The sequence below is a fragment of the Nicotiana attenuata genome, chromosome 3, assembly GCF_001879085.1.
Source record: "Nicotiana attenuata strain UT chromosome 3, NIATTr2, whole genome shotgun sequence".
NCBI classification, from domain to species: domain Eukaryota; kingdom Viridiplantae; phylum Streptophyta; class Magnoliopsida; order Solanales; family Solanaceae; genus Nicotiana; species Nicotiana attenuata.
The window spans coordinates 66980263-66992391 of record NC_031991.1 but is presented as its reverse complement, the minus strand read 5'-3'; the positions used below and the strand labels follow the sequence as shown (position 1 = coordinate 66992391).

The 12129-nt window shown below is 34.5% G+C and overlaps 1 protein-coding gene across 1 annotated transcript; it reads right to left on the bottom strand.

Moving 5' to 3' along the window:
- On the bottom strand, positions 8061-11672 carry LOC109223984. Its single transcript, XM_019388505.1, has 7 exons — positions 11128-11672; positions 10463-10549; positions 10080-10337; positions 9700-9864; positions 9489-9542; positions 9268-9414; positions 8061-8794 (listed from the first exon to the last, which is right to left on the bottom strand). Exons 1-7 carry the CDS (start codon positions 11323-11325, stop codon positions 8417-8419), a joined length of 1287 nt encoding a protein of 428 aa, XP_019244050.1. The 5' UTR covers positions 11326-11672; the 3' UTR covers positions 8061-8416.

Below are 12129 nucleotides of genomic sequence, written 5' to 3'. Positions count from 1 at the left end.
GGTGGGCGGATGTGGATTTGATGTGAAGGCAAAAACCAGCTATTTATATGCAAATAAAATAGTCAGTCGAAATTTGGAAGGTTTCAAAATCGAACCGGCTAAAACATTCAGTCATATTCGAAGTAGGTCAGTCCGGTGTACAAAAAATCTGGTATTCACGCAGGCAGGGGCGGATTTAGGGGGGCAAGGGGTTCACCCGAACCCCCTTCGCCGAAAAATTACACGGTATATATAAGGCAAAATCTGGTTTTTATCTCTATATATTAAGTTTTGAACCCCCTTAACACAACCCAAAAGTGTAATTTAGTGGTCAAGGGGGTTCAAAACCTTCATAAGGTCACAGATTCAATTCCCATTAGCCACAAAAAATTATTTTGAACCCCCTTCATTGAGATCCTGCCTCCGCCACGCAGGTGTGAAGTAGACAGTCTACCCTAATGTAAATATTAGTGGCTGCTTCTGCGGGTTGAACATGTAACCTATAAGTCATATGGAGACAACTTTACCGAGGCGGAAGCAAGGTATCGGTACCGGATTCTTTAAGATTTTTCTACGTATGGGTGGCCCAATAGGTTTAAGGCCCGTAATTAAATTTAATTAATTCGCAAATCTCATCCGTCCGCTTGCTTACTTGATGGACGTACCAGATTATATCTAATCTCTATAAATTGGTCCTCCCTCCACCCATTGGGGTTATCACTTTTTCCTACTACAATTCCATGACGGTGTGGTAACGTAAGGATAGGGCTAGGAGGTAGAAATCAATTTACCTAATTAACGCTTCCGCTTCAAGTATGTTTTATGTAAAGATTATATGTAAGATTATCATGTTCAGGATCTTGCTATGAATTAAGGTTTATGCTTACAGATTCAACTTAGCCCAATACTTTTAGCACAGTGCATAAATTTATGTGTAAAAATTCATTAATGTTGCAATATATAACAATATGATCAATCCATAACTTAAAAAATATAATTGGTTCAATACTAAAAACTTTACAGGTTGAACCCATAAAACTTAAATTCTAAATCTGCCTCTGAACTTTACCGTTGCTTCGAGGGCTTCCCTCACAGTCATATTCCAAGCAAGATGATAAAATAAGGAACATCAACAACACTAATAGCCAAACTTTGTGTTAAACCATTCTAGTCTAGTGTATGCGAGTAGTCTGAGTAGATATATATAATCTAGTGTTAGGTGAGAAGCTGTTCAACATTTATATATCTACCATGATTCCTTCATATTTTTCTGTTATCCGTCTCTATTAATGGCAAGTGGGGACGGGAGATATTCATCTCAGCTGAAATAATTGAAAAGAAGTAAATAAAAGAAATCTACACACTAATACAGTCAAATATCTCCATAACAGTTTCGTTTGTTCCGATAATTTTTGGCTGTTATAGTGAAGTATTGTTATAAAAAACATATGCTATTATAACATAACATTAAAATCGATTCCGAAAAAACTTGACTTTTATAGTAAATGCTTATTATATAGAGATGTTGTTATAGAGAGGTCTGACTGTAATCAGTATTTTCTATTTGTTAGATTTCGAGAAGGTAGTTTTGGAACTTTTAAACTAAAAGCTTGTTTAACAATTTCACATCATGACACACTGAAGAACACTACATGTTGTTATATGTAGTAAGTATTACAAATTTTAATTCAAAGTTTCAATTTTTTGTTCGAGGAATATAGTAGTAATGAATTGAGCTACACTAGATATAAACGTTTCAATCCCATGTGCGAAGATCCATCATCAAATATTTAATTTAGACAACTTTTGCCGGCGAATAGATCGCATTTCCATAGCATTACAGAGACAAAATAATACAGTAATAAAAGGTTGGCCGTATCTCCAGTTTTTTCCTTTTAAAACCTGAAAATGAATATAGCAAGTGAAAAAATATATATCCTATACTTAAATAATGGGCAAATGTCTTACTAATAATGTCACAAAACGTCAATTCAAATTAGCACTGTATAATATTTGACTACAAACTTGTATACTAATATTTTATTACATGCATATTATAGATGTCGTTGTTCTTACCTAACTCTTATATATGTGCGTACCCCGGCGGAGCCACATTCAACTAAAGTGTGTCAATTGATACCACATTGCAGGAAAATTACATTGTATTATTAGATAATTTATTTTGTTTTGTGCATATTTACTATACGTTAATTTTCCTTAACTTTTCGATATATATCTAGTTTTTTTTAATATTTTGACACCCCCTTGTGAAAATTCTGACTCCGCCATCGTGCGTACCATATGCTGCATATGATATAAATTATATTACCGAACCAAATGGTACATCTATACCATCAGAGCTTACAACTTAATTAACAATTTATGCAATCCCCTTACCAAATAACCTAAGCCCTACATAAACCATCAATGCTAATTAACCTACCTGTAAAGATGGTGCTTATCCCAATAGCACACAATGGAAACTTAATTAGTCGGGCATAGCCCTGCTATTAGTCTTGGCCACCTCTTACATTGTAATGACAAAGTAGCCACCGATCTGATTAAGTTGACGTGTTTGCTCCCAACTAAAATATGGAACATCACTTCAGTAATCGGTCCAAAACTTTGACAAGTGGAATCTCAGTAAACTATGCTAGTATTTTCAAAATGCAGCAATTTTAAACTTCTACTAGTACAAAATCCAAACTCCATAAACGATTACTCATATTTGAACCTTTACTAGTGCAATATCTAGAAAAATTCAACAATAATTCATAACTTTTGAATTCACATTATACTTCAGTAATTTCAATCCTTAAATACAAAATTCAAGAAAAATTACTGGTGTATGAACCTTTGCGTACTAGTGCATAATCCAGGAGTAACTCATGGTTTTTGAATTCACATTATACTTCAGCAATTTTTTACCTTAAAATACAAAATTCAGGAAAATTCACTTGATTTTTGAACCTTCACTAGTGCAAATAACAGTGTCACGTAGGACTGGATGTCCACCTTGGACAAACTTAACAAATTAAAAGAGAGGTATATTTGAACCAAAAGTATTACGAAGGGGGTATATTTGGACCCAAAATATAACGAGGATATATTTAAACCCTTTTTATAGTACGGGGATATATTTGGCCCTTTGCCGTTTTTGAATTCACATTATACTTCACTAATTTTTAACCTTTAAATATAAAATTCAGGAAAAATTAATGGTTTTTTAAACCTTCACTAGTGCAAAATCCTGAAAAGTTTCAGGAAGAATTCATGATTTTTGAATTAATATTATACTTCAACATTTGAGTGCTACTGCTTCAAGTCATTTAAACTTCAGGAACAATTACTTGACTTTAAACTTATAAATATTTAAAGTCCAATAATCGTTCTTGGAGTTGTTCTATATTATATTTTTGTCCAAATATATATTCTCGCATTAATGAGTGACTAGTTTACCATGACAATTTAAAATATGGCTAAGCTCTAATAGCCGACCTAAAAAGTGGCTATTTACTAATTTCTCACCGCAATGGACAACATTTGTGTTGGTAAAATATTTTTCAAAGCCAATTTTCCTTGTCCATTTAAAGTTCTTTGCATTTCAATTTCTGAGTTAAATTTTTTAACTCTAGTTTCAGTATCTCCTAATTAATTGAAGTAGAAGATGCTTAAGCCAATATAAATCATTGCCCAAAGAAAATGTGCCTTATTTAACTCCAATTCTAGTCATGTTAACTTCACCCAATGGGATACACAAGTTCACAATTTTAAAAAATTATGATTGTGTTCCAATATTTATTAACAAACTAGAATCCTTCTTTTCTTTTTCTTGTTTCCCTTAAGAACTTATACTTAAAATTTAGAACGACGAATACCATTGAACTAAGAGACTACTCTGAAAATTTTAAATTAGAATATGGGGTAAATGCAAAATAAAATTAGATTATGGGCCTCCATGGCCCATTGTGCAAGCCCGAGATTTTGCACAAGACCAATTTATCTTTTTTATTGGGCTTTCTTGTTAATGCAACTCCACTTCTTAGGCTTTTCCTCGACACCAACCCCTTTTTCATAAGGTTGGGTATACTAAAGGGCTTGTTTCACTTTTAGCCCGCGTCAGAAACTATTTACATTAGGTAGCCAAAATTTTATATAATTTTTTAAATATAATATATATATGTATGTATATATGTATATATATATATATATATATATATATATATATATATATATATATATATATATATATATATATATATATATTTCGACTATTATTTTGAGAGCGGCTATTCAATGTCATTTTTTCCATATTACTAAATAGGTTCAGAGGCCCTAAGCCCATGGAGTGGCCTATTTTCATTGTGCTTTCCTTCTATTTTGGGTGATTTGCACAAATAGAATCATTGACGTTTTATTTTTAACCCCGGTAAAAAAAGTGTTAGAAAATAGCCTTCGGCTAGAATTTTAAGAAGCGCTCATGATAATCGCCAGATTTTTTCATATGGTCATCACTAGAATTTGCCATAAAAATAAGGCAATTGCTAGAAATTTTCCATAAAACATAGCAATTACCAGAATTTTTCATATAGGAAAATTTTGGCGGTCGCCCAGAGCCAGGTTGTTTCCCAAGAATTTTTTCACCGGGGATAAAATTTAAACCGTGGTCAGTGTAATTTTCTGAATGATAATGATAACTTCATATTATGCAGGGCCTATCTAATTTTGATCATAAGCACTAATTATTATTAGTATTAGTACGAAATCATTAAAAGTAACCACTTGTTGAAGCAATTCTGGATTATTAGTGCCAAATTTTTCCCATGATAACCACCATTTACATCCAATTACAAATAGATTTAAGAAAGCTAATTATGTCTATTAATTCATGAAAATCATAATGACCTATAGAATACTAATGTTATCAACAACTTCAGTTCCTAAGTGACCAACTACAATGTCTAAGAGGCACCAAATTTTAGCAACAACCCTTTGGTGTGAATTTCTGCTTTGAGCATTAATAGTTTACTTTGTTTGGAAAATCAACTGATTTTAGGTCTTCCTCTTCTTCTTCTCTTCCTCCCCCCCCCCCCACCCCCCCATTTTCCTTTATCTATTAATTAATGCATCAATCAAAGAATGAAACCATCATTCATTTTTGCACTATTGTTGATCCAACACAAGACATCGGTAGAATGCACTATTAGTATATTATTGCCTTTTTCAATGATGTTGGGAAAAAACAGGAAACTATAAACTTTGTGTTCCACTACTTCCATCAACCATATTTTACCTATGTATTTTGGCGGTAAACCACCTGATCTTGAGAAGGTAAAATAAGACACATTCACGAACTTTGATTTTATTGGGACAAACATAGTATATGTGAATCATATATTAGCAATTTCATTGCTATTAATTCAACGTAGAAGGGGAGTGGAGCAACGGTAAAGTTGTCTCCGTGTGACCTATATAGGTCACGGGTTTGAGCCGTGGAATCAGTGAGTGATACTTGCATCAGGGTACACTGTCTATATCACACTACTTGAGGTGCAACCCTTCTCAGACCCTGCGTGAACGTAGGATACTTTGTGCACCGAACTATCCTTTTTAACTAATAATTCAATGTACATGTTTGAGGTCTGAGAACATGTTTGGATGGTCACCTTTAAAGTTTTTGGCAAATCAACAATGAAATATAATAGGCTTGGGGCATGGACTACTAATTAGGATTTTGATTAATATTCCCCNTATATATGAAAATCTTTTTTTTATCTAAAATGCAATTTAACTTTATTACTTCATGTCTTTTTCCATGGCCAGATGTAGGGGTGTACAAATCGAACCGGAGAACCGCATCAAACCGAAAAATCAAACCAAACCGATTAAAACCCCCGACTAAGTTTGGTTTGATTTGGTTTGGATTCGAACCAAACCGACATATAAATATATACTTTCTATATATATATATATATATATATATATATATATATATACATACATACATACATATACACTTTTAAGATTTTATATAGAATTTTCTTATAAAAATGTATATAAATATTTGGGATTCTCTTACGGGATATAACATTTAATAAAATATGAAGTGCTCCATATTTATTAACCTTAATAATTGGTTGTATGATCACTTTCTTATCAAGTGTTACTGAAATGCGTCAATCACTTTGTTCTTCCATATTCATATGTCAAAATCTATTAAATTCTTATATCTTTTTCAAATTTGAAGTGATTATTATTATTTAGGTATCATTAATTTTTATGTTTAATTACTAAATTAATTCGATTAACCTTGAAAGTGTACATCAAAGAAAAATTATTGTCAGATGACTAAAAAAATAACTATCATGTGTTACTAAGTAAATTCTCCCATAAGAATATTTAATAGATAGTGTGTTTGTCAATTTTTTTAATTTTTTACTAAACATATATTAACTTATAAAATATTTAATAAAGTAAGATTTAAATAATATTTAAGTAATAAAAAACCCGAAAAATCCGAAAAACCCGCCAAAATCGAACCAATCCAAACCGATATAGTTGATTTGATTTGATTTTATAAAAACCGAACTAACAGGTCCATGTACACCCCTAGCCAGATGTAGTTTTCAACATATCCACACCATTATTTACAAAGAGTAATATTCACATTGGCAATTCAAATCCATTGACTTAAAACTCTGAATTTAATTTTAATTTTTTTCGGTCGATATTAGTGTACGCGCAAGTAGGAAGCAAGTTCTTGATATTAGTATAAGACTGTTTTTCTCCAGAGATAGCAAAATGGTTAAAAGAAAATACTTATCCAACCATATTATTCATCGAAAAATGGGTTGCATAATGAACCATTTAAAAACGGATCGAATATGGATAAAGAACCATATTATCCACTTAGAAAATGATTAACCAAATGGATAATCAATGGATAACTAATGTATTTAACTTTTACATTTGTAAAGCCTCAAATTGGAGTTCCTCAAGTTTGCAAGACTAGGACTTCTCTAATAAGTGATCATATTTAAGAAGCCATGGATAATATGGATATATTATCCGCCGGATAAACCCGTTTTTATCCGTCTCAAATACGGGTCGGGTCGGATAATTTATCCGCTTTATTAAAATTACCCGTTTTGACCCGCTCATATTCGACCCAACCCGCCCGTTTGCTGCCCCTATTTTTATCTACTAATGGCTTGTGTAACATTCTTGAAAATTAAATCCTTATTATTTTACTCATAACGTGTATCACAGCCTCACTACAAAAATTTCTAACAAAAAAGAATCGTTTTCCAAAATGAAGGCAAAAATGGAAGCAACTTTATAGTCACTTTTCATGCATAGGCAACCCAACAGCTTAAAAGAAATAAGAATATAGCAAGGATCAATAAAAGTTACTCCCTCCGGTTCACAATAAGTGTCCAATTTGCTTTTTCATTTTGGTTCAAAATAAGTGTCCAGTTATGTAATCAAGAAAGAATTCAATTTGTTTTTACAAAATAACCCCTATGTACATATCCCTAAAAAGTTTTCTTACTCCTCATATTAAATGTTTAATTAGGGATAGTTTAATCATAGTAGGTATTTTTGTATAGGATTTAGTATTTTCTTAATGGGCGTGCTAAAAGCAAATTGAACAATTATAGTGAACCAGAGGGAGTAAAGGACAACTAAACATGGTGGACATACTGTGATTAGTGGGGAGTGGCAATGGTTGGGGTTGGGGGGGGGGGGGTTAGTGGGGGCTCTTTACAAAAGTTAATGGACCACCCAAAGATGATAAAAATACATGTCTTCCACTAACACCCCATCCAATATGCCTTTCTTCTGTCCATTCATTCACTTCTTGATTTTAGTTTTACCAATAAATATTGTAATTTAGAATAAGCCACATGTGATCAGAAGGTCCCGGGTTCAAGCTATGAAAATATTAAGTTTGCGTATAATAGACCCTTGTGGTCCGGCCCTTTCCCGAACCCCGTGCATAGGGGAAGCTTAGTGCACCGGACTGTTTTTTTTTATAAAGAACAAGTCACATTCTTAATTTCCTTTGAACAAATCACACCTCAAACCAGAAGGATACATTTCATTATCCATTGAGTGAAAGTACTCCTAAGAGTGGAGCATATAAAATACAAAGAAGATGACAAAAGGCCTTTTGTTTCTTTCTTAGCTTTTTGAGAAACTAGGCCACACTTCCCCATTCATTTGCATGGGAGAACCTTTCAAGGTGAAAAAAAGCAAAAGGGTCAAAACTTCCCACACTGCTGAAAAAGTTCACATTTACTGCTGACACAAACCTAAAAAAATCAAAAACCAAAAGGGTATACAAGAGAGAAAGCATTAGACTAAATTAAATTTTACAGGGGTGAGGGGGCTATTATCAGTAATGGGATCTTGTTTTTTTTTTTCATTTTTAGGATCATTGGCAATTAGGGTTTCTACCAGGGCCTCCAAAGTAAAAGTGATGTCCCCAATCTTCATTACTTCCTGTTTGGACATCATAGCAGTTGGATTGCTCAGTGAAAGTGCCAAGATCTTTAGGAGATTTAAGATTATTGGAACTGTCAACAACTTGAATGTTTCTGAAATAACTTGACTTGCCAAAACCTTCTTCTGGGAACCTACCACTCCCCATTTGTGTAGCTGTATGTTTACCATCTGGTTGTGAATTCACCACCTCCCCACCCCACTCTATCATTGATGCACTCTCTCCTAAATAGGAGAACAAAAATGATGGCCAATACCCCAACACATAGTCATTTCCAAATTGCATCCACCAATGTCCTTCTTTTGGATCCTACAATTAATATCCAATGTAAAAGGATTACACCAACAAGAACAATGAGCAAATAGAAACAGAAGTTTCTTTTTGTGTGTGTGTGTGTGTTTCAGGCACCAATTTGGGAGTTGTGTGTTTTTGGATAATAAAGATTTGATTTTTTTGAAAGGGAATAATAAAGATTTCTTGTTTCCAGAACAGTTAAATTTAATTATATTAGTTAGACATTTTCCTTGAGCCGAGGGTCTTTCGGAAACAGCCTCTCTATCCCTCGGGTAGGGACAAGGTCTGCGTATACACTACCCTTCCCAAACCCCACTTAGGAGATTTTACTGGTGGTTGTTGTAGTTGGACATTTTCCCACATAATGATGTGTTCAATGAATTCTTGATATTCACTTTTTTTATTCACTTGATGAGATGCTGGCTGTTGGTGCCCCACAATTTGACATAAAGGCAGAATGGTCTGAAACTTTGAAAGTGGAATTTTACCTTCCAGATAAGAATACTGATATCATACTGGGAGTTTCTATAGGCTGAAACAGGGGAGATGCTTGCTCCCATAGCTATTGCACTGCTGACTTGAATGAAACCTGAGCAGAGAAGGTTGTAGCATCCTGTTGCTTGATATGCATCACTCTGCAAATAATTGTAACCAAAGATTAAGAACAGATCATAAAGTTCAAATAAAAATGAGAAATCAAGAAACTTACAGTCCAGTAAGTGAACAGTCTTGTGTTATTGTCACCATAGAGGTCTGGGCTAACCTGACATTCACGTGCATGCTTACTTGTTAGACTCAATAATAACACACAATACTTTTGACATGTGAAGGTGAACAGTCGGGTGTCATTGTCCCTCACTACAACTTTATTCAACTCAAAAAATAGTTCCAAGTATAGCAGAGAGTAGTAATTAATATACCTGCCAACCAGCTTCAATGCTGTTTAGATCTTCACCAAAAGAACCACCAAGAATCCAAAGCTGAGATAAGCTGAACTCATTTGGCTGCTGTACCTTGGGTTCCCACACATTAATAGTTGCCTTTGCTCCATAATACTTGTCTCCTTCAACATAAGCTATTGCATGCTGCCAATACACACAAAAAACAATCAGATAAGAAAATCAAGATATGGTTCTGGAAGTCTATGTTGCACTGACTTTCCAAAATGCTGCCGCACTCGTGTCGGATGCTCCAAAAATACACTACTTTTGGAGGATCAGACACGCACCAGGCGACATTTTCGGAGAGTCCAAGCAACATAGCTGGGAGTGATAAAATTGATGGTAGAAATGTTAGGCACCTGATGTCCACTTTCATTGATAAGGTCAGGATCTGTAGACCTGGGCTTAGGGATGGCTCTGTGCTTCTTCTTGCCATACCTTTTGATAGAACTTGCCCTCAAAACATCATCTTTCTTTGTTCTTCTTACAGGAATAGTGTCCTCAGGGCAACTTCCACTCATATGCCACAATTGAGTGATGGAATTTGTTCTTTCTTTAGGCCTTGTGGCCATCTTGTCCTCATCAAAAAGCCCTTCTGGATGATAGCTAGGTCGCATCTGAGCATTTATAATACACCCATTAGAATATTACCAAGAATTTTCAAGGAGAAAATTAAGGAATGTGAGAAGAAAATACTGAAAGAGTGTTTTTATTGAAAGCAATGGAAAAAAGAAATATGGACCTGGATTTTGTGATCTTTGAGGAATGGGTGGTCAAAAGCTGGTTGCTGAGAGATGTGTACACAGTCAATAATATCCCCATCTGCACTCTGTATAATCATTACAGTCACAACATTAAAATTTAATCTTACTCACTTTCCTTCATGCTCAACCAAATATCTTCCATTTAACAAAGGAAATTGTTCTACTTCAGATATGGTAATAACTAATTTGAATGACTTCCAAGAATAAGGGAGGAGACACACAACATGGAGCCAAAAACAAGAGAACCCTTGCTCCTCTTACCCTCTCTCAAAACCCCACTACCCACCACCACCACCCACCACCCCCCACCACCACCCCACCCAAAAAAAACAAAAAAATGGGGAGCAACCAATATAAACCAAACACTGCAATAGCTATTCAAGTAAAAAATTATTAGCTGAGAAAATCACTAAAAAATGGACAAAGAAGATGAAAATTAGGATAGAATCACAGAGCAGCTAATGATAAGTGCACAAGCTAGGGGAAAAATGACACTCACAACACTACTATTTTCCTTCCACTAGCGACCAATTTCTCCAGCAAAAAAGTTCAAAACTCAATAATTTTTTATTTTTTTGGGAGTAATGTTGTCACAAAGAGATGGTTTAAGCTTAAACCAAGGGGAGAAAAGTGAAGTAAATACCTCAATGCTTTTGATGGCAGGTTTATTGAGCCTTTTCAAGTGTCTCTCAACCTGAAGCTTCTGCCTTGAGACAGAAGAGAGCCTAGCAGCACAAGATAACGAGATCAGAGAACCCCACAAGTAAACCAACATCAAAACTACAATATAAGCTCTTCTTCTCCTCTGACCACATGAGCTAAACTGCACAGCAGCTGCCATTGTACGTAGGTACGCTATTTCACCTCCAATCAAGAAAAGAAGCACGACCCAAGTCAAGAAATCAGCTAAAATGGCTACACACACTACACTTCCAGTGTGTTTTTCTAGCTCAAATTCACTCTACCATAGCCAGAAAAGCTCTTAAACTACACTCCTTAAGAGTCCATACACTGCTTATCCTACGCACCACTGTTCTACTTTTTTCTCCTCAAAGAAAACACAAAACCCAAGTGTTGAGGACAGTGAGAGGCTAAAAGCTTTTACTTTGATTGTTTCTCTCTCCTTTCCGCTTCACCCAAAAATCCAATAAAAATGCAGAGTTGAGTCTGTCGTTTTCCATTTCCTTATTCACACCCATTTATTTAATACTACTATTTCTTTTTCAATTTTCTTTTTTATATTTTTGGTTCTTTGTTTTTCTCTTATTTTTGGTGAACACGAGGGGTAAAAAAAGGACGGTGGAAAAGAGTGGGGTCGGAGAAAATGCACCATGCCGTCCTTTTCTTTCTATGTGGGGTCCACAAAGGAAACCTCTGATTTTACTTTTATGCCCTTTGTGTTCAAAGTTTTTAACCGTTACCATTTCGAATTTGCCCCTCCATTTACCATTTCGAGACACCAGTATCAACTTTCAAGTACTCCTATAAGTATTTTTAAAAAAATCTCGCTATTATTTTGGAAAACTAACACAGTTTACCAATATTTTTTATACCATTAGGGGTCGTTTGGTAGGGTCATTTGATAATGACAAATAGGTGTATAACTAACATTTGTATTAATTATACATAGGTTAAGAAAGTACCA